The sequence below is a fragment of the Cyphellophora europaea genome (genome assembly GCF_000365145.1).
Source record: "Cyphellophora europaea CBS 101466 unplaced genomic scaffold supercont1.4, whole genome shotgun sequence".
NCBI lineage: Eukaryota > Fungi > Ascomycota > Eurotiomycetes > Chaetothyriales > Cyphellophoraceae > Cyphellophora > Cyphellophora europaea.
Genome location: NW_008481810.1, coordinates 708,455 through 729,194, shown reverse-complemented (window position 1 = coordinate 729,194; position 20,740 = coordinate 708,455). Strand labels below are relative to the sequence as shown.

Here is a 20,740-nt window from a genome sequence, read left to right as displayed (position 1 = left end):
AGAACTTATCATTCAAGATGCTATTCCAGGGGGTATCACTGAGTTTCTCAATAACTCGAATCAGTTGCCTGTTTACAACGAGAGAGGGCACCCTGCACCTCACTCCCCAAAGCAGTCGTTATCATCATCCTTCCAATCTTATCGTGGCATTGTCTCACAAGCCAGACATGACACAGCCAACAAAGACCAAAGCTGCAAGAGCAAGCTTGGATTGAGTCTTGACATCCTCGGCACTGCTGGCGGTGGTGGTAGCAGCCGCAGCTGGAGCACTATTGTTGGGATTCTCAGGCACAGCACTCGCCGTGGGAGTTGCGGTGGAAGCCGAGGAAGTGAGATGGGAAGTGCTCTCGTGAGAAGGATCCGATAGAGTTGGAGCTGTGCTGCTGATGCTCTCCGAGCCATGAGTGTGAGTATGGGTAGCGTTGATACCGGTGATGTAATAACCGGCAGGACTCGCAGTGACGTTGGCAGGGACACTCGTGATCGGAGACATGAGAGAGTTGTTCGACACAATATGTGGAGTAGTCGGAATGCTGATCGACAGCATAGAAGTGACACTCAAGTCGATGCTGATGTTGGCAGACATAGACGAGGGGGCCACAACACTAACGTTGGCAGACATGGAGGATGGATCAACAGCACTAGTGTTGGCGGGTGGGGTAGTCTGGGAGACAGCGAATGTGCTAGAGGTTGCATCGGTCGGAGAGGTCGTGCTAGAGCCGCCGACAGTCTCAGTGGTCATGACAGAAGCAACCTCGGTGACGGTGGTCTCGGTATGCTCAGGCAGAGTGGTGTCGTTGACTGCACTGGTACTCTCAACAGTGGCAGTGGCTAGGACAGAGGTAGCAGAGGCGTACGGTCCGGTCATGGGAGCTTCGTAGGGGCGACAAGCATCGACGAACCAGCCGTAAGCCTCTATGGAAGTGATCAATATGTGATGAGGTAGGAGACTTTGGGACTTACGGGTACGTTCTTTAGCATCACAGCTCTCGTCGACACAGCCGGAGAATTGATTCATGTAGATCTCAGCGAAGCACATACAGTTCCAATTCCTATTCTTGTCAGCGAACACCGGGTTGATCCCAGAAGACCAACATGGCTTGGCAATTGGTGCCTGTGTACGACTGGGCGATGCAGTGTCTCTAGAGACATGTTAGCTGATGCTGGGTCTGTAACGCTGCGCCTACTTACAGCGCAACCGGGAATCTCGAAGGCGGCGCCAACGGCACACCAGAAGGCGAGGAGGGTGAGAAAGACAATCATTGTGATGGATGATGTGCAGAAGGATGTTGTCAGTTAACAACTGTGGTGACTGATCAATGGAGTGGTACTGGTAAGTGGTAAGCTGCAAGGAGGAGTGGGTTGCCAACTGCAAGAAAGCGGAGGAGTTGGTAAACAGAAGGAAGAAGAGGAAGGCGCCTTGTGGCTGCCTTTTAGCTGCCAAGGAATGCTCTCACGTGACCCAGGAGTTGTGGAAGGATCAACCAGAGGTGAGGCTTTGGGATCAGAAGTGACTGATCGCGCAGGCCTTCACTGATCCCAGCACCACACTTTTGTGTTTTGGCCACGTGGTCACCTTGATCCAGCCATTCAGCCCATGATCTTTGTCCATCTCAATCTGTCTGTGCACCAGTAGTTGTGTAGGTCGTAGAACGGCTGTATCATTGGTATCTCGACATGTCGTCTTCGTAGTTCTACAATGCAAGATGCCCAGCCAGTGCCAACGCTCCGCTAATGCATCCAATGCAAATCTGATCCTATCCGATTGTTGAGCTTCCAGCAAATCACTGCACCATCTGCTGAAGCAACGAGTTCTGCGCATAGGCCTGGGACGAATTAGCGGCTTGAAACAACGGATGGGTACAGGAACAAACCATGGGCTTGATATCAGGATGCGGTACGGCATCAAACTTGGTGAATTCTAGCTTCAGCTCCGGGCCGATGTTGATGAACGCGCCCTTGTTCTCAGTCGTGTCGCAGTATTTGGGTGCCGAGAAGACTGCAGCATGATTAGATTTCGCGCTAAAAAGGGATTGAAGCATCGTACCTGTGATACACTTGCCGTTGTGCTCTTCCTCGTAACCTTCCATCCTCACCTCGTGGCTTCGAATGACTGCTTCCAGACCATTGTTCTCGCAGAATCTCTTGGTGACATCCGGACCGAACTGCAGACCAACGCCACGCTTACTAGGCCCTCTACCAGGCTGTGGCTGAGGATCTGTCCATAGCATTTCCATCATCAGACCAGCCTGACCGGGCTGGCGTTGCTTGTGCCTATCAAGCTTGCGAATATCGTCCAAAGTGACCTTGTCATCAGAAAACAGACCGCCATGAAGAGTCAGGTACTTCTTGCCGATCAGAGTCGCCAGGGGTAATGCCGAGAATGATTCTGAGAACAGCTTGAAGGTCTTTTCGTTGTACTTGGCTTTGCACTCGCCCTCGAACCCATAGACACGGTTCATGTCGTCCGTCTCGTGGTTGCCACGGTTGAGGAAGAACTTGTGAGGTCGAAGCCACTTGTAGGCGTACAGCAGCAGAGCGATCTCAGTCGACCAAGAGCCTCGATCAACAAAATCGCCGTTGAAGAGGTAAGCATGCTTGTCGGTGGGATAGCCGTTCAAGCGGAAGATCTCCAGGAGATCAAAGTACTGGCCGTGAGTATCGCCGCACACGGTGAGCTTGGTGTCGGGCTCCACTTCCATCTCGACCATGGTTGCCTCATCGTAGACGAGCTCCTTGACCGCCTTGACGATCTGGAAGACGTACTTTCGGTGGATTTTCTTGCCGTTTTTGAAGCGCTCGATCATGTCGTCGATAAACTCCTGGGTCATCTCATCGCCTAACCGCACGCCATCATAGTTGTCATCGACTTTCATGGACTCGATATTGAGGTCCTCGAACGCAGACGGAGGATCGCTGACTTCAATGGCTTTCTCGAACTGGATTCTCTTGACGAGCTTCTCGCATTCGGCCAGCTTTAGCCGGGCCTCCTTGTTGCCAGGATTTTTCTTGACGACCAGCCGGAAGTCTCGTAGTGCATCTTGGTAGTTGAGAATGGCAGTGTAGGCTGTCGCCCGTCTCCAGTACGCCTATACATGTCAGCGTCCGGGTTCTTCAACGGTCCCTGCGCGGGCATACCTTGACAAAGTTGGCATCTAGCTCAATCGCTTTGGATGCGTCGGCGATCGCATACCCAAAAGCCTCGAGCTTGATGTGAGCCGCAGCACGGTTGGAGTAGAAAGTCCCGTCTTGATCATATCGTTCTATAGCTTGAGTGTAGAAGTCGATGGCCGTAGGCCAGTCATGTTCTTTGAATGCTGCGTTGCCCTTATCCTTCAGCGCTGTGGCGGCGGCGCGGTCCTCGGCGGTGGCCATGACGTGTACGAGGACAGCACGAGATCAGCGACCGGATCGTGGGATCGTGGGATCTTGGAAGCGAGAAGGGTGGTGAAGGATGCTGCTATCGTGGTATCATGATCCAGTGGCTTGGTTTGCAGCAAAGGTGTGGACTGCAGGATGCTCTCGTGCCTGGATCGCGCTCTATCGGCCAGGCTGTGGAACTTTCTGCTGAGGCTTTCTTTTTCTGCGCCGATCTAGCGCCTGTAACGCCAGTCATTAGCGCCGATCCTCCGGCTGCCGGCGTCAATTGCTTGGCATGCGTCAACCGTCAGACACCAGACATCGAGAGTCGGACAAGATGGCGTTGGATTGTTCTCTACAAATGTGCCGACGCCGACACCTCGGTATGTTCCTTTCTGGCTGCCTCCGTATCTTTCCTGGATCCCTTCAGAAATGGAATCAACGCAGTACCGCCGGTTCCTTGAAGCTCGGTTTCATCCTTGACGCTTAGCCCTTCCGTAACCTCCTCGGCCGGTACCGTATCCTTCATGTTCTTCCTCGCCTGACTGACGATATGTGTTGTGACCACGCCGATGTGCTTCGATCGCCATCTGGCCAACTCCTCGAGCACAGCATTATAACTCTCAAGGAGCTCTCCATCTCCGCTGCTCTCCACCAGATCTCCCACGCTCGGCAACCCATCTAGCGCACTCAGGAAGTCCCTGTAGCACCCACACATATACTCCCTCATCTCATCAAACACCGACAACCCCTCCCCTCGCGACTCATGCTTGACCCCCAACAAGCGATCAATCGCAGGAAAAGTGCTGCATTGTGCCGCACTCCCTCCAATGCAACTCCTCCATTCCCTGCTTCCGTCGGCCATCTCAAACGTCCACCCCCCACCTACGCTCTCCTTACCCCCTGCCAGGAACGGCCTCACCCGCCCATAGAACAAAATGGGATCACACTGCTCATGCAGCTTCTTCATGTGCCCTTGCATCCGTTCCAACGCCACCCTCGCCTCCGCCAACACCTCACACAACAAGCCCCAGTCCCCCTCAACCGCAGCGGCGATCCCCTCCACCAACCTCCGTGGCAACTTCCCACCCTCCATCTCCACCAACACTGGCACCAGATAAAACACCTCCTCGTCCCGCGTCCCCGTAAACGTAACCAAACTCACCATCTCCTCCAACTCCGGCACCCCCTCCCTCTCCCCCGTCTCCCCAGCCCTAAACCCCCAATTCCACATACACAACCCCGCATAACTCAAGGTCTCCCTCCCCTCCAGCCCCAACCTCTTACAGACCAGCAGATACGGCTCCGCCAGCTGCGCCGGCACCGTCACCCCCTCTTTGCCAGCAGTGCCCTGCCGCCCGCCACCATCATCAACATCACCACACCAGACATAGCCATGCACCAAAAACCCCAACACGACAAATCCACGCCGCAGCTCTTCCGTGCCGTGCAGCCGCGATGCGTCGAGCAGTTCGAGACCAGCGACTTTTGCGCGCAGGGCGCCCGTATTGATCAGCTGCGGCAGCTGGGCGGCCAGCTCATCCCACGCGGCGAAGTAGGCGGGCAGGGCACGTAGCGGTGGGGTTGAGGGGATGAAGCCGGTCGTGGAATCGACGTTGTAGGCTTGCAGGTCGAGGAGATGCGGGAGAGCGGCGGCCATTTTCTACAGTGCAGATGGATGTGGTGGTGAGAAGGATGGCACTCGCGGCCCCTCGTGCATATATATATGTATATATATATGTGAGAAAGACAAAGCCACCTGCAGCTCAGTCCCCCGCCACGCGTACTCGTAACAACCCGCCTTGACCACCCAGTCCCCGTCTGGTCGGCGTCGCCGTCCCCAGTCTGTCGTGCTTCAAGGTTCCGACGCCCTTGAGATGACAAACGAGCCCCACCCCATGCTGTCATTGGCTGCAGGCCTCAAGACGGAACCTTCTGTACCCACAGCACGGCGCTGCACTGCAAGTATGTATATATAGTCCGCAAGCACGTGCACACAAAGCGATTCATGTCCACCTCGGTGGTAGATGTCTATGGGTCAACGAGGCCAGAGGCGATGGGGAGGAGGGAGAGCAACACGCAGCGACAGCCCGACGCGCCTACACCGTCCTTCCCTCTCTACAAAGCATCATTGGGCGAGGTAAGTAAACACGGCTATACATACACAGTTGTCAAGTTCGTCGACAAAGATTTCGTCTCATTTCAATTCATTACTAGTAGACAAGAAGATTTGCCGTGGCCGCTTTCGCCCATCCATTCATATAGCCCGTGGACCCATTTGCGCGCCCTACTCTTTGGTGCCCCTTTCCTCAGCTTTAGCACGCCTGACACCTGACACCGAGAAACGCCGTCTCAGGAACCCCGGCACCATGCCCATGTTGGTTCATGCAGTCGGTTTGGGCATCTCTTACCCGCTGCAGCTAATCGCCTAATCCTTCATTTCGTGCGTGCCTCTCATGTTCGCAGCTCAGCCGCGTGCCTGACAGTCAGGCAGTGCAAGTCGTAAGAGTCTTGCTGATTCGGTACACTTTGAAGCGCACGCTTTTCCCCGGATCCCTTGATGGCATCTCTTTCATATTCAATCCTCCTTTCTCAAGCTAGACGGGACCAGATTGTAGTCAACGCTCGGTGGCAGATCAAGACCCCTCCTCCGCTTCCCACAACACCAACTCAACCACGACCTGCGTCCTCGACTCCTCTGGATGCTGCATCGCCACTTTGACCGTCCGGGGCGCGGCGCCCCAGCCCAGCACTCCCAGTCCGTTCGCGCCGCCTCCAAGCTGCGCCTGATGGCCTGCGTTGCCGTTTCCGCCCGCAGCAGCCCCAGCGCCACCACTCAACCCTGCTCCGCCATCATCCAGGAGCCGCACTCCCCGCCCACTCACGATCTGCTTGAGCCTCCCGCTCTGCGCATCCCTGATCTCCACGAAATCCTCGTCGATGAGTATCAGGTACTGCTGCTGATACAGCGTCGCGGCACTGGCCTTGCCGACAAACTCCATGACCACGCCCCGGCTGACATCGCCATGCTTGTTGACGTAGACCGCACACTCCTCAAACACGACCAGGAACTCAGCCTCTCCGAGCCGGAACATGCCGAGCGGCTTCAGGTCCTTGATGCGCGACGCAATGCTGCTCAAGTGCGCCTGCGTGTCCGGCTGCTCGCTCCGCAGGTTCGGCACCGTCCACGTCTGCTTCTTGTCCAGGTTGAGCACCTCCACCCCGCGCGCCGTACTGACCGCCAGCGAGCTCGAGAACAGATTCAGCCCAAAGCACTCCGTGGGGATGTAGAACTCGTCGAATTCGCGGAAGAACTCGGTTTGTCCCCGTCGGCTGCTGCTCGGCAGGAACCTCGATCGGCTGGTCGTGCTCTTCTGTAGCACGGGTTCCAAGACTTTGAAGTGACTGCTGGTCGTATCCTTTTTCTTGTAGAACACAAGCGCACGGTCCTTCATGCGGCCGACGACGAAAAACCCTACGTCTTTGCTGCCCGACAATTTCTGCGGCGCGTTGCGTGCGTTTTCCTCGCGTGCCGAGCTCGCGACCGAAGGCCCTCCCGTAGGAGGACATACTTTATCCAGATGGTACGCGACGAGAACTTTGTCGGCGATGAGAATGAACAAGTTGAACTCCTCAAGCACGGCGACCTGAGTGACGCGTTGCTGTTGAATCGCCTGCACAACGGATTAGTGGAACATCACGGTGAGGCGGGAAATACAAAGACTTACTCTCATCCAACCTCGGGCATTGCCATATTCCGAGATATAGACGCCGTAGTCGGTACCAATGGCGCACATGAGACGGCCATATGGTTGATTGAAAACGGTAGCGCAATTCACCTGGGCTCTGCAGACTGGCGCAGGCCGCCCTTGGCCAGCATATTTGTTGTTGGATTCTTCCACGGCGCGATATAGGGGAGTATTCCGCAAATAGAGACGCTTTTGTGTGGCGCCGTAGCCGTCGAATCCAAAAGCGGTATCGGCTAGGACCCGAAGCTTGAAGGGTTCGGAACGCTGAGCGTGAAGTTGCTCGGCGTGTCGTTCTTTGGCGGTCATGATGGCTTCGCACCAGTCAACTCTGACCTGGGCGTTGGGTGCATACAGCGTGTATACTTCTTGCTTTCCCAGATGCTTGATGCGGAAGGGATACATGATCTTATCCTCTTTGCCACTGTCGCCAAGGGCGGTCACCGAAACCATCGATGGCCCCGTAGCTGCAGAACCCATCGAGGTGGAAGTATTGGTGTGCTGTAATGAGCCCGAGCCACCACTGTTCGTGGAGGTTGTCCGGGCCAAGCGCGAGTCAGTCGTCTGGGTGCGAGGAATGTTAGCTGTTGAGACAGCTGCTATGCCTTTCATTGACGACTTCATGACCGCCGGATCATGATTACTTTCCAACACGAGAAGATCCATGGGTATTGGTAATTTCGAGACGTCGTAATAGTCTGCTCGTCCTACGCCGCGAACAAGCTTCGCAAGGACAAGGTAGTGATCGAATAGAACAGCATGAGTATCAACCCAGTTGAATCCCTTGCCACCAGCGCGCAGAAGGTCGCCCTGAATCAGGATCTCACGGCCAAGATGGTCGAGGTTCAATTCGACCTCCCTATCCATGCCTGGACGGAGCTTCAACTTCACAGAGTACTCGTGCATCTTCATCTTCCTTTCCATTTCCGCAAACTTGTTGTCGCATTCGTGAGTGGCGGCTCTGATTTCGTCAATCGCAAATAGTAGATTGGTTTTTTCGTCGGACATCTCTTTGGACATGCGCTTTTCGACCGTACTTAATAATAGACCGTATCTTTGCATTCTGGTGATCGGGCTCTTCAGGAAGTTGTCCCAGCCAAGTCTCCGTGAACGACGATCCTCTCTTGCGTGGTCCAGCAAATTTCTGAACGCAACATTCCGGTCCAGCTCTCTGCGGACTAAGAAATCGGCACGAGGGTAGTTTGTGGCGTACTCGACGTAGATTGCTCTGGCTTTCCGAATCCATTCTCTGAAGATATCGCTGAAGCCGGTAATCCAAGGTCCCTGTTCGTTCTGACGATACTTAAGTCTTCCAAGTAGGTAGTCTTGATTGACCTTCTTGACTTTGTCGACCAGCCCGAAAACATCCTTGACGAAGTCCTTGAGCTTCTTCGGTGCAATAATGGGAGGATTTGAATTTTGCAGCGGATCTCGATATAGGAGCCGAAGTACGTCAAAGTCCACGATGTAGTCTTCCTCGGACGTCACGACTTCATGCAAGACATTCTGAAGCTCAACCTCGTGTCTGTCTTTGCCTTCAATGCTCTCTTTTGTCAACTTGTAGAACGTTGCCCAGTCCTTCTCTGGACCAGTAGCACCCAGATCGCTGGTGTCCACGACCTTGAGTGTCCTCATGCAGTGCCGGGAGTAGCACCTGCCTTTCGTCTCATACACGTGAAGCTTAGATGAATAACAACCAGCTCCACTCAGCTGAAATATGACGCCAGAGACGTTTCCTGGACCAAACTTGACCCATTCTTCCTCACGGACAAGCGCATGCTCAGCAATCATTTCTTTGACAACACGCTCGCCCAAGACCTCAGCCTCAGTGGTGTTCATTGTCGGCACTTTGTTGGTGAAGAGGGCTATTATCCCATCAACAATGGTCTGTTCTCGGAGGTCGGTCTCCTCGTCCGCCAGGTCCCTGATCCATGCTAAGACTCCACTAAGCGCCCATGGCTCCGAGCACCTCTTGAACTGCTCCGGGGTAATTTTTGCAGGGTTGAATTTCTTGCGTGGAAGTGCGGGGAGGTCCAAAGCCATACTGCTATCATCTTGGGAGGGATCGTATATCTCGGACATTGGCCGACTGGACAATTGTTGCTGTCGTAGTGCTTTCGCTCGATCAGCATCAGTTTTCGACCGGGCCGGTTGATTGACTGGGGTACTATTGCGATTGCTGATGAGTGACGTTGACCTTGGGACAGCTGTCGGGCTGAGTAGATTGGCAGCGTAATTGTCCGGCGTACTCGGGTAGTAGCTAGACCTGTTGTCTGTGTACTGAGAGAATCGTTGACTGTTAGTATACGTCCCCGCAGGAACCAAGTTAGGTATCCGATTTGCATCCAGGCCTGATGGAGCGGGTGGCAGTGGCCTCTGAGTACTCATTCCAGGATGAAAGAACAAGTCTGGGAGAGATTCCTTGGATGGACTCGAGCTTCCTTCTAGTGTCCTGCCCTCTTCCCAATCGAAATGGCCAGCTTCGTCGCCATCTTCGTAACTGAGACGTCGAGGGTGCGGACTTGGCTCAGTGAGGCCCCCAGTACCGCCAGTATCAACTCGTGCTATATCGCGTATTGGTGGGAGGTGATGTGCAGAATCTAGGGCGGGCATGTCTAGGCCGCTGGCATCTGAAGCTCTCCCCTCACTAGACACTCCGCTGCTACGGACTGAATTCAGTCGAGTAGGGTCCACCCCTTGTCGCTGGTAGTAGTCATCGCGGGGAAGCGCTGCTGCGGCTGCGTAACTCGAAACGTCCTCGCCGTAAGTTAAGCCTGGTGCATATCCACCACCCGCGGCACTGAGATCATAGCCGGCATAGTCACTGTCGCTGCTAATGTCTTGGTGATGATTATGGGCTGAGACGTCATGCTGCGGCATAGAGGTAGGAAACAAAGTCGCCGAACCACTTCTTCGGCGAGCATCCTCTTGTCTTTCCTGTTCGTCAAGAGCCTGCATCGCTGCCAGGCCAGCCGCCGCCTCCGCATCGCTGTCGTCGCTGAAGGCGCCATAATTGACGTACGCCTCTCCCGTTGACGCGATGTTGCCATTCAAATGGGTCGGAGCCTCGTCGGGGGAGAACAGCGGCTGAGGAGAGCCCCCCGAATGTGCTCGCTCGCGCGTCGAAGAAGCCTGGATCTCATTGTCGAGCTGGTGCATAATGTCGTCAACGCCACCAGAGCTGTGAGCAGGGGGCCGAGGTACAAAGTAGTCATTGTCTGATTCGGATTCGGAGGGTACTCCAGGCAATGTTCGACCTTGAGGGTGTCGATCCAAAGTGTTAGTCCGCTGGGGTGACCTGTTGGATGTGTGGCGAGTCGGCGGCGTTGGAATGGAGGGCTGTGGCGACGCAGAGAAAGCGCTTGACTGCGCACTCATGCGGCTGGCGTAGGACGAGGTACGATCAATCTCGGATGGCGGGCGGGGGCTAATGTTGCTATAAGACGACCTATCCTGATGACCGGCAGACGAGTGCGAGTAGGGGCGGGAAGGCGGGGGAGTCTCATGTGGTGGAGGGGCTGGAGCTGGTGGGGACTGCAAAGGCTGGTAGGTGGACTGCCGCGTAGGTAGAGAGGAGGACATCGTGTAATGTGAGGGGTATTGCGACTCAGGTTGATATGTATTGTAGCTCGAGGAATGCTGCGGGGGAGGAGGTGGTAGCGGCTGAGAGGAGGGAAACGCCGTCTGAGGAGTCTGGTTATAGGCCGAATATGCATTGTTGTTATACACAGAAGGGTTGCGATGCACACTGGAATCCGAATATGCAGCGGGCACGTAAGGCTGGTACCCACCAGACTGAGTCGCTGAGGGTGGGGAGGTGTACGACTGCGGATTGTACTGCGGCTGCTGCGGCTGTTGTTGCGGCGCCTGATGTTGCTGCTGCTGCTGATATTGATATTGTGCGGGGTTGTAGGAGTTATACGGTTGGCCCGAAGACGCTGGCTGGTAGTGATGCTGGTAGCCGGACAGCGCCGCACTTTGGGTGTTCTGTCGATACGGTAACGAAGTATTTATGCTTGCGGGCTGTGCCCTGTTGTAGTTGGGCGAAGACCCGGCCCCGCTGTATGGGACATAATTGCTCGACGCATTTTGAGAGCCATATTGGTCGTCTCCAGAACCATAGTTGCCTGAGGAGGGGAAGGATCCATCGGTATAGGAGGGCTGGGTGTGATAGGGATCTTGATATGTCTCATGGCCTTGGGAGGGGTGGCTATGCGATGGATAGTACTGTTGGCCGTTCTGGTAATTGGCCATTTTGGTGTTGACAGCGCACCAGGTGCTAGTCTACCACAACCGGTCGTGTAGGAGGAAGTGCGAGGACAGGCCCGTCACTCGCATGTTCGACCGCGCAGGCTTGGTTGAAGATGGCGTCGCCGGGTCTAGTCGTCGACAAGTGCCGTGAGGGAGCTCTCAAGCGTCATCTGGCAAGATCGAATAGTTGCATTATTCACCAGGCGGTGCGGGCGACAAGGCCTAATAACCACCCTGTCCAAGGCCGGCGCACGTAAGGCGAACAAAAGAGGCTCTGATGACGATGACGGCGGTATGGAGGGAATGCAACGTCGAGGCTTCACTGTTCGCCAAATTGTCGAGGCGTCGTCGGGCGACAGGATTTCCAGCACTGGATCAGATGCGCTGTCAACAGCTAGCAGTTGAAGGACGTAGACGGTGATCAGCTAGGCTTAAGGCGCTCACTCTGACGGCGCGGGCGACGGGGCGGCTTTGCGCTTTGGCATTGGGCCTCCGTCCAGGGAAGGTTTGCCGAAAGGCGCTTCTTCTGGGCGTTAGCAGTTCGCCTGGCGCCTTCCTTCGGCAACCGTTCTGGGCTGCTTTTAGGGCTGCCCGTGGATCTACGGGGCCGTCTTCCCGCCGGTTATAAAAAGGTCGCTGAAGACATGGAGTAGGGATGTGCAACGGCGGTCAGTACAGAGGTGATCTCATTCGCTGGCACGTATCGTTCATGTATTTCGGCCAAAGTCCAAGTCCAAGTAGCTCATGTTCCACCGATGCTCGTGTCAGCCTCGCCACAAGAGGGTTCATTTACACTTATACCTACTCCTGGTGCTGGCTGCCCTCTGCCTCCTTGATGGACTTCAACACGCCTTCGGCAACCCGCGTTCCCTCCAGACCAGCCGGGAAGCCTGCGTAGATCGAGGCTTGGAGAATAGTCTCTCTGATCTCGACCTCGGTCGCACCATTGTTGACAGCACCCCGAACGTGCACTGCCAACTCTGTTGGGCGGTTCAGGGCGCAGAGCATGGCGATGTTCAGCAAGCTCCTTGTCTTCCGCTCCAAACCCGAGCGAGACCAGACCATGCCCCAGCCCACTTCAGTCACAAGTTCTTGCATAGGTTTGCCAAAGTCTGAAGCTCCCTTGGCGAGTGAGCGGTCGACATATTCGTTGCCTGCCACTTCCCGGCGCACCTGAATGCCATTCTCCCACAGCGTCGCGTGGGCTTCCTCGAGCTTCTTGGCATCGGCCATGGTGCGGCACTGTCGATTCCTCCACGTGGTTTCCTTCCGATAAGGTGGTGGCTTACGATTTTGCAAAGTCCAGAAGCCTGAGGTCGATGTTGAGCCACGTTTGGTGGGGCAAATAGCCGACTTAATACAGTCCAGAGCCGCAAGCCGCCGTTGAACTCAGGATAAGCCCCACGACCCCGAGATCGCAGGCAGAAGCACCCTCGGGCTTTTGGAGGAGGAGGAGGTGGCGGCGGGGCTTCCGGGGCTCGTTGGTATCTGGTCTTTGCAGCGCCTACCCCGCCTCTCGGCTATGCATCAGAAGAAGCACCAAGACGTTCATATCGTCCGCTTGAGCTGCAGCCAAAACAGCTTGGATAGATGTCGACATCAATGCCGAACTCGAGCCAAAAATGTCATACTATGTACGATTTCAGAGTCCGGGTGCTCCAAGGCCTGGCAACATGCACCGGACGCGGTTTGGTTTGCAGGGTTTTCTCCGCGCGTGTGGGGCATATTGCGATGCCTCCGCTTCGCCTAGGCCCTGGTTCTGCACACGGCAGAGGCTTTGATATTGGCTTCCACGAGGTGTGAGTGGTCTGAGACCTGTCTGGAATCTGGGGTCAAGACAAGCCCCTCGAGAACTTCGCTGTATATAGCGCGGACCCAGTCTGTTCGCTTTCCTCCACTTCCGTCCCCCCTCTGTCCCTCCAGCCTTTCCTGTCCCATTCGAATTGTTGGTCCAGGCTCATATAACCGACCACCTATTTACTGCGAGAACCTTGGGACGTTCGGCTCATTGGTATCAGATATCGAGCCAGTCAATATGGGCTCTGAGCACAAGCCATGGGCAGTCATTGCAGGAGCAGGTCCGTCTGGACTGCTTCTTGCCCTGATGCTAGCCAAGCGCAATGTTCCAGTGCTGGTTTTGGAAGGCTCGCCGGTACTAGATGATTCACCACGAGCAGCATATTACGGCCCACCCGCGGCGTACGAGCTAGGAAGGGCTGGTGTTCTAGACGAAATTCGCGCTCAGGGGTTCGATCCGATCATCACCTGCTGGAGGAAACTTGACGGCACGTATCTCGCTGGGTGGGATTGCTCAGTGGTCAAAGATGATCCTGATCGACTGGCATGCATGCCTCTTGCGACACTTGACAAGCTGCTGTACAAGCATGCGATTGCTCAGCCAAATGTCAAAGTCCTCTTCAACCACAAGGTCACGAGCATCGGCCAGGATGAGGATAAGGCATGGGTGATCGCCGAGACGCCTGAGGGACAGAAGCGATTTGAGGGCCAGTATGTCATTGGCTGTGACGGCGCTTCCAGTACCGTCCGCAAACAGATGTTTGGTAGCAACGACTTTCCGGGTTGGACGTGGGACAAGCAGATTGTGGCCACAAACGTAAGTTTTTCCTCGGTGGTAATTGCTCTTACTTACTCTTTCAGGTCAAATACCCTTTCGAAAAGCTCGGATACGAAGATGTCCAGTTCATCATCGATCCGGTCCATTGGCACATGGTGGCCCGTCTGACCAAAGAAGCAGATGGATCAGGCTGGTGGAGAGTCAGTTATGGCGAGATTGATGGTCTGACGCGGGAAGAGCTGATTGCTCGACAACCGATGAAATACGAGGCCATGCTTCCGGGCCACCCCAAACCCGGGGAATATGAGCTCGCTGCTATCAATCCCTACAAAATCCACCAGAGACTTGTCGAAAAATTGAGGATAGGCCGCTTTTGTCTGGCTGCTGACGCTGCTCACTGTAAGTTTTACGACATGACCTTCTGATCCTGCTGACTCTTGTCTAGTGTGCAACCCTTTTGGTGGCCTTGGACTGACTGGAGGTATCGTGGACGTCGGAGGCCTGTATGACTGCCTTGTGGGTATATATGAGGGCAAAGCCGATCCCTCGATCCTCGACATTTACTCAGACGTGCGGCGAGAGAAGTACAAGACGATCACGGATGTCGTTTCACAGGACAATATCCGACGTCTGTTCGACCAAGACCCTGACAAAGCGCTGGAGAACGATGCCTTCCTCAGGCAGCTCAAGGCCAACGAGGGCAATGTGGCTGCTCAGCAAGAGCTTCTCAGATCACCCAACGGCCTGAAATACGACTTCACGCAGCACTACAGGTCAAATCAGCCTCAAAGCGGCGCTGCCAAAACAGCAGCAGTGAGCGTGAGCACAGTCGAACAGGTGGGGGCCTAGGGCTAGTATACGGCTATGCGCTGAAGATACCCACTTACTGTACTTGGTTCTATAGAAGCTGTTAAACGTCACCGTCGGCTCCCAAATGATTTCTCGCTCCTGCTCTCATTGGATTGGCGGTACAATGACTACGTGATTTGCTGCGTTTACGCTGCATAGTGGCGTTCGACTGGTGTCGACATCATTGCTGCCTGCGACCACTTTTGATTGAGCGTTCACGGCGAGCAAAGATAGGCTCGATAGATTCTGGCCTCATACAATACTTTCGAACGCAAGATTCGGCACTGTTCACTTCGCCCGAGACTATTGAGCGACATGATGACTTGCAGGTGGGTGACTCCGAGTCTCGGGGCTTATAGCAAATCGCCTGCAGCTGTGGCGATCAGACTGCGGACGTCATTGGGCCAGGCAAATCTTCTTCGATCGAACATCTGCGCCAACTTCTGCAAACCTTTTAGATCCCATCTATCGCGCTTGCTCGGATAGCACTCGTACTTCATACATAATTTCGAGTCGTACGTGATTGACAATTTGCTGCTGATATACTCGCGAAAGCCGCACATTCTACCCTGGACACGCGACGGTCGCTTATGGCCCATGCCTCTATAGACCCCGAACAGGCATCATGAAGCCTTCAGACTCTGGCAGCCCTCTGATGAGGCGTAAGTCTTCGACACCACACTACCAGACCTTCGGCGGCATTAGTCCTCCTACCTCCAAGGGGAGACCCTTCTCCGACTCCTCAAATTCCAGTAGTCGCGACCTTCCCCACGACCATGAGCATCACAGCTCCCCTCTCCCGAAGAAGCAGATGGCCATTTTGGCCATCATAGCTCTCTCAGAACAGACAGCACTGAACTCAATATCACCATATCTTCCTACCATGGCAAGAGGTTTTCCAGAAGTCGACCCTAGCCAGGTAGGAGTCTATGTTGGAACGATCGCTTCAGCCTTTGCGCTTGCGCAATTGGCTACCAACTTTTTCTGGGGATGGCTTTCAGACCACATTGGTCGGAAGCCTGTGATACTGCTCGGGACCGCACTTACGGCTGGGTGTTTCGTGGCTTTCGGCTTTGTGAAGACCCTGCCGCAGGCCATCGCAGTACAAGCATTGATGGGCCTCTGCAACGGCAACCAAGGAGTTGTTTCGACATGCTTGGGCGAGATAACAGATCGGAGTAACCAATCCGCGGCCTTTACATACCTTCCAGTGATCTACGGCCTAGGCGCAATTACCGGTCCCATTATTGGTGGGCTCCTGGTCATGAACCATAGTCTGTTCGACCACACCAAGGAGGCCGCCCACCCTTACCTGTTGCCGAACCTACTCTCCGCCATCATACTGATCGTAGATCTGGTTCTGACAGCTATCTTCCTCGAAGAAAGCCTTGAGCAAGCGCATTATCTGCCGCCATTGGGAAAACGTGTCAAGAGTCTCTTCACCTGGATGTGGCAGTTCACCAGTTCTACTAGACCTTCCTATCTGCGAGGCAAACGCCGAAAGGTCCGTCAGCATCAAGGGGAGGGTATGATCGAAGAGTCTGAGGACGAGAGCGAGGCTGAGTCTGATATGCCAGAGCTAATGCCCGTTATTTCTACTGAAGAGCTGAAGAAAAGGGACGTCATGAACCGTGATACTATCCTCCTGCTGGCGACATATCTCGTCTTCCAGCTATCCAACATCTCGTTCAACTCGCTGTACCCGGTCTTCGCTCAAGCAGATGTGCCCCACGGGCGAAATCTGAAGCCAAGCGAGACCGGACTGTCGCTGGCTTTTGCAGGGGCTGTTACCATCATCTTCCAAGTCGGTGTTTTCGGGAAGTTGCGCGACAAGATGGGCAATCGATGGGCATACAGGACTGGGTTGTTCGGTTTTGTGGTGGCTTTCATCCTAATGCCTTGGGTGGGATACAAGGAGGATACTGGCCAGAAACGATCAATCGGAGCAGCATGGCTGTGGATCGAGATTGGCGCGGTGCTTCTCGTCAAGACTGTTGCATCAGTTGGCGGGTTGACTAGTGCCCTTCTTTTGGTTTGTGCATCCTCATCCACCGTCGAATAAACAGTCACTAACAAGACCAGATCACCAATTCGGCCCCTAACCACAATGTGCTGGGCACCCTCAACGGTATCGCTCAGTCATTGTCGGCCGCAGGAAGAGCCGCAGGGCCATTCCTTTCCGGCGGTCTCTTCACTTTGACCTTGAGGGTACCAAAGGGCGAAGCCTTGGCTTTCGGCGTCTTCGGTATTGTAGCATTTATTGGTTTCCTTCTCAGTTTTGGCATACGTTCACCCAACCTGGAGGCTGAGGGCTGGAATTCGGAACATGAAGATAGCGACGCCTCGGATGATGACGCAGAAACATAGAGTGGCTAGGCTTTTGGAAGACACTGGTAGAGAGGAATGGGTGTTTGATAATCGTATACGTTAGACGGGCGGACTCACAGCGACGGCGTTGCACGGACTAATACAAAGGATTCATCGATGATCAAGAACGGGATAGCATGTTTACGATGGGATGATTCAGAAGCATTTGTACAGAAGAACAGATTTCAAAAAGTGAGTCAAGGTATTCCGCCTCGTTCCCTTCCCCGAGCAGAACATCCCGCTGCTACCCTCCATTTTTCAGCCTAATCCCACCCCCCTTTGCAGACTTGCTTCCCGGTGACAAAGACTTTTTGAGAGGGTAAGTAAACTGTCGTCCATGCCCGATCTCGCTTCACGATGTTGACGCGGCGTCTTATGCCACGCTCGTTGCTCTGTATCGCCGCCATCTTACTCCTCACTGGCTGTGCCAAACTGCTAGGAGACCCTCCTCTCCCTGCAGCATTGGTCGATCGGATCATATATGCCGCTACACAGACGGGTCTACCATTGCGCGAAGGCCTGAACCCGTCCCTTCCCATCCAGAGGAGTCTGATCAGCACTTACTACCATTCCTACCGCCCACCCAGCGACCGAACAGCAACCTCCATCCGTCACCTTCGGCCTCTGCTACGATGCCGCCTTCAACCCAACCCTGAGACCGGCCACATTCGAGTCCACAGTCCCCACCTTGACATCTCACTCACTCCTCCCGAGGCCGAGCCTCATCCCTCTGTCCGTCACTTCAACCCTACAATCATCCCTCTACCTTCCTACGCAGCGTCCTTCACTGCTGCGCGCTACCTCCTCGTCACCCGCCTCGTCACTCCCGGTCTACATCAAGAATCCCACGCTTGTCTCGCGACCTTCTGCCTGCCTCAACCAGCGAGCACTCCCAGCCGCACCCCGCCGGACGCCGTTCCCTGCACACCCTCCGACGTCAAAGTCCTCGGCGGAAGAGGTGGCTTACGATGCCTGACGGAACCGAGAAGACTGAATGTCCCGCCTACGCCCGCCAAGCGGTGCACTGGGGAGTGGGCTTCTTTCGCAGATATACCGGGCTTCCATGACCCACGCATCATGTGGTCGGGGCGGGGAGAGCCGCTGATTGTCGTCAATAGCGCGAGTACGTACGGCTGCGTGGGCCTGTGGATCATGGATTTGCGGGTGCTGGTGCCGGAATTAAGGGATGTTATGGAGCGGAGGACGCCGGAGGTGGATGGCGGTCTGGATGGGGGCGTCAGCACCGTCAAGCGAGATGTGAGTAAAATTTCACGGCAGGTGGCTGGCGGGAGGAAGTATCAAGCCCCGGTGCTCAGATATGAGACGCTGACAGAGTTGACGAGATGGGGTGAGAGGAATGAGGTGGAGAAGAACTGGATACTCTGGTTTCCCGGACACGATGGCGAGACGTGGATGAGCTACGAAGGGTTTGGGAAGTGGGAGTTGAACAGAACCAACAGCCCTGACGGCAGTAAAGCTGAAGGCGAATCAACACCAGGCCAAGAGATACACACCAATCGGGAGGGCATGCCTAGACATCACCCGTTTCTGCCAGACACAATGCCGTGGCCGATGTTCAACCTCTCTAATTTCACGTCTAAGACAAGCTCAAAGCTCACAGTCCAAGCACCGACCCACAACTCCAGGCTCGTATCGGCCACGGGCTCTCATGCCGCCAACCTCAACACCGTGAGCCAGGACAGCATCTCAATAGTAAGCGCACAGCCCATCAGGCGCTCTTTTCCTCCGTCGGTTCCCTCGCGGAACAACACCGACGCTCATCGTCAAGGCTGGACCTACCACGGCGGCCGCACCGTCGCCCAACTCCTCTCCCACGGCTACACCACCCCGAACCTCACCTCCCCAGACGAAAGCCCCTGCCTGCAAACCGCCGACTTTCTCGATCCAACTGGCAAGCCCGGACATTTCCACCAATCGAGTCCCGCGCTCAAATTGATCCTCTGCCACCGCCGCGGCAGCACCGATGGGAGCATTCATCTTAACGCCACCGGCAGTGCGGGCGACGACAGCTGCCCCGGCAGCCCCCGCGACTGGACGCGCGACGGCCGCGCCGTACACTTCGGCGTCGTGCATCGCAAGTTCAGCAACGCGGTCGGCATGCCGGAGCGCTACGAGCGGTGGGCCGTGGTGTGCGAGGGGATGTATCCTTTTCGCGTGCTGGCTGTGGGGAAGCATCCATTAGCTTTTGCGGGGGAGGTTGTGAGGCCTTGGGGGAGGGAAGAAAATGGATTGCTGTCGGAGACGGAGGATGTGGAGAAGGGCCAGGGAGGCTCGATGTTCACCTATACGACGAGCGTGGCTTGGGCGTGGAGGCCTGGGTCGGTGGTGGATGCCGCTGCGGGTGAGGAGGGTGACGACGCTGAGCATTTGTCGGCGTTGGGCACGGGGTTTCTAGGGGACGATGTCATTGTGGGTGTTGGAGTGGACGACGTTGAGCAAGCGGTGGTGAGGCTCAAGGTCGAGGAGCTTCTGTCGTGCTTGAGATTATGTCCTGGTGTCAAGACCTAATGTGCTTGACTCTGTGATATTTGAGGCATGACGGCCGAGGAGGTTCTCTCCCTTCAACTCAGCGTGTGCTGCTAAAGATGTGTTGAAAACAAGGCTTGTGATTACTCCCATAAGTTGGTCGAGCCGAGGATGTCTATGCTGTCGGAGTCACCGGTTCGAATGGGGTTAGATTGAAAGCAAGCAAAGCGCAAACAAACGAAGAGATCAAAGGCTACACAGAGTATTTCGAAGGCCAGGTCATTCAGTTCGGGCCTAAGCTATGAGTGCGAGCCAGTCACCGTCGAATCGACCACTAATGCTTGAGGGCGTCTGCAGTATCAAGGATCCCGGTGAGATTCATTTGATCACTGGATAATTCACTATCGCTTCTTCCCCATCCCTTTTCGTGAATATCCTTTGCCAGTGACCACTCTCCTACACGGACCAAGCATTATCTCTCTCTCCCTTTCCAGACTGGTCTTGTCATGCGTCCCAACTCAGTCGTGACGGCTAAGCGGCTCCCACAGAGAAACCTGGACCCCCCCACGAAACTCCAGCGGGACCACTACCTTCGGCGAGAGCGTGGAACGAGTCAATCTGCGGATCTCCCGCTTCACCAGCACCGGCCAGTGACGTTCTTGGCGCATCCCCCACCGGACGTCTGACTCCTCGGACGCGAGTCGATCGGAAGCAGATCTGAAGAATATGACGCGGATGGTGAGGCAGCCTCTTTGGGTCGCCAGAGAAAACTCCTTGGCGATGATGCGGCGAACTTCGGAATTGACGTTTTTGTTGATGAGGAGCAGTGGGAGGAGCGGGCTGGTGAAGTGGGGGTCGTTATCGCCGAGAGTGATCACTTGGAGGGCAATATGTTCTAGGACAAGAGCGAGGATCACGGCGCGGATTTCGGCAGGCAGAGCAAGGTAGTTGAACGTCGAAGCTGTGTGGGTCTGCAGGGTCGGGTGATCGGGTGGGGAGGAGAGCTTGGGCTTCTTGCTGCGAAGGGGGGAACGATGGCTCGTTGCGGAGGTCGGAGAGGTCGGGGGGTGGTCGAGAGACATACGGCGTTTGCCATGGGATGCCA

At 55.3% G+C, this 20,740-nt stretch overlaps 8 protein-coding genes across 8 annotated transcripts; 3 read left to right on the top strand and 5 right to left on the bottom strand.

Moving 5' to 3' along the window:
• Positions 1–154: 154 nt before the first annotated feature.
• Positions 155–1,039, bottom strand: HMPREF1541_04507 (uncharacterized protein; the record flags this gene model as incomplete). Its single annotated transcript, XM_008718852.1, has 2 exons — positions 155–915; positions 964–1,039. The coding sequence occupies 2 exons, from the start codon at positions 1,037–1,039 to the stop codon at positions 155–157; spliced, it is 837 nt and encodes a 278-aa protein (XP_008717074.1).
• A 745-nt stretch (positions 1,040–1,784) lies between these two features.
• Positions 1,785–3,375, bottom strand: HMPREF1541_04506 (uncharacterized protein; the record flags this gene model as incomplete). The annotated part of the gene is made up of 4 exons (XM_008718851.1): positions 1,785–1,826; positions 1,875–1,999; positions 2,048–3,089; positions 3,139–3,375. The coding sequence occupies 4 exons, from the start codon at positions 3,373–3,375 to the stop codon at positions 1,785–1,787; spliced, it is 1,446 nt and encodes a 481-aa protein (XP_008717073.1).
• A 340-nt stretch (positions 3,376–3,715) lies between these two features.
• HMPREF1541_04505 (uncharacterized protein) lies at positions 3,716–5,020 on the bottom strand (the record flags this gene model as incomplete). The annotated part of the gene is made up of 1 exon (XM_008718850.1): positions 3,716–5,020. The coding sequence occupies one exon, from the start codon at positions 5,018–5,020 to the stop codon at positions 3,716–3,718; it is 1,305 nt and encodes a 434-aa protein (XP_008717072.1).
• Positions 5,021–5,996: 976 nt separating this feature from the next.
• On the bottom strand, positions 5,997–11,360 carry HMPREF1541_04504 (uncharacterized protein; the record flags this gene model as incomplete). Its single annotated transcript, XM_008718849.1, has 2 exons — positions 5,997–7,034; positions 7,089–11,360. 2 exons carry the CDS (start codon positions 11,358–11,360, stop codon positions 5,997–5,999), a joined length of 5,310 nt encoding a protein of 1,769 aa, XP_008717071.1.
• A 798-nt stretch (positions 11,361–12,158) lies between these two features.
• Positions 12,159–12,590, bottom strand: HMPREF1541_04503 (uncharacterized protein; the record flags this gene model as incomplete). Its single annotated transcript, XM_008718848.1, has 1 exon — positions 12,159–12,590. The coding sequence occupies one exon, from the start codon at positions 12,588–12,590 to the stop codon at positions 12,159–12,161; it is 432 nt and encodes a 143-aa protein (XP_008717070.1).
• Positions 12,591–13,392: 802 nt separating this feature from the next.
• Positions 13,393–14,781, top strand: HMPREF1541_04502 (uncharacterized protein; the record flags this gene model as incomplete). Its single annotated transcript, XM_008718847.1, has 3 exons — positions 13,393–13,971; positions 14,016–14,331; positions 14,378–14,781. The coding sequence occupies 3 exons, from the start codon at positions 13,393–13,395 to the stop codon at positions 14,779–14,781; spliced, it is 1,299 nt and encodes a 432-aa protein (XP_008717069.1).
• Positions 14,782–15,406: 625 nt separating this feature from the next.
• HMPREF1541_04501 (uncharacterized protein) lies at positions 15,407–17,148 on the top strand (the record flags this gene model as incomplete). The annotated part of the gene is made up of 2 exons (XM_008718846.1): positions 15,407–16,813; positions 16,864–17,148. 2 exons carry the CDS (start codon positions 15,407–15,409, stop codon positions 17,146–17,148), a joined length of 1,692 nt encoding a protein of 563 aa, XP_008717068.1.
• Positions 17,149–17,505: 357 nt separating this feature from the next.
• HMPREF1541_04500 (uncharacterized protein) lies at positions 17,506–19,677 on the top strand (the record flags this gene model as incomplete). Its single annotated transcript, XM_008718845.1, has 1 exon — positions 17,506–19,677. The coding sequence occupies one exon, from the start codon at positions 17,506–17,508 to the stop codon at positions 19,675–19,677; it is 2,172 nt and encodes a 723-aa protein (XP_008717067.1).
• Positions 19,678–20,740: the final 1,063 nt, after the last annotated feature.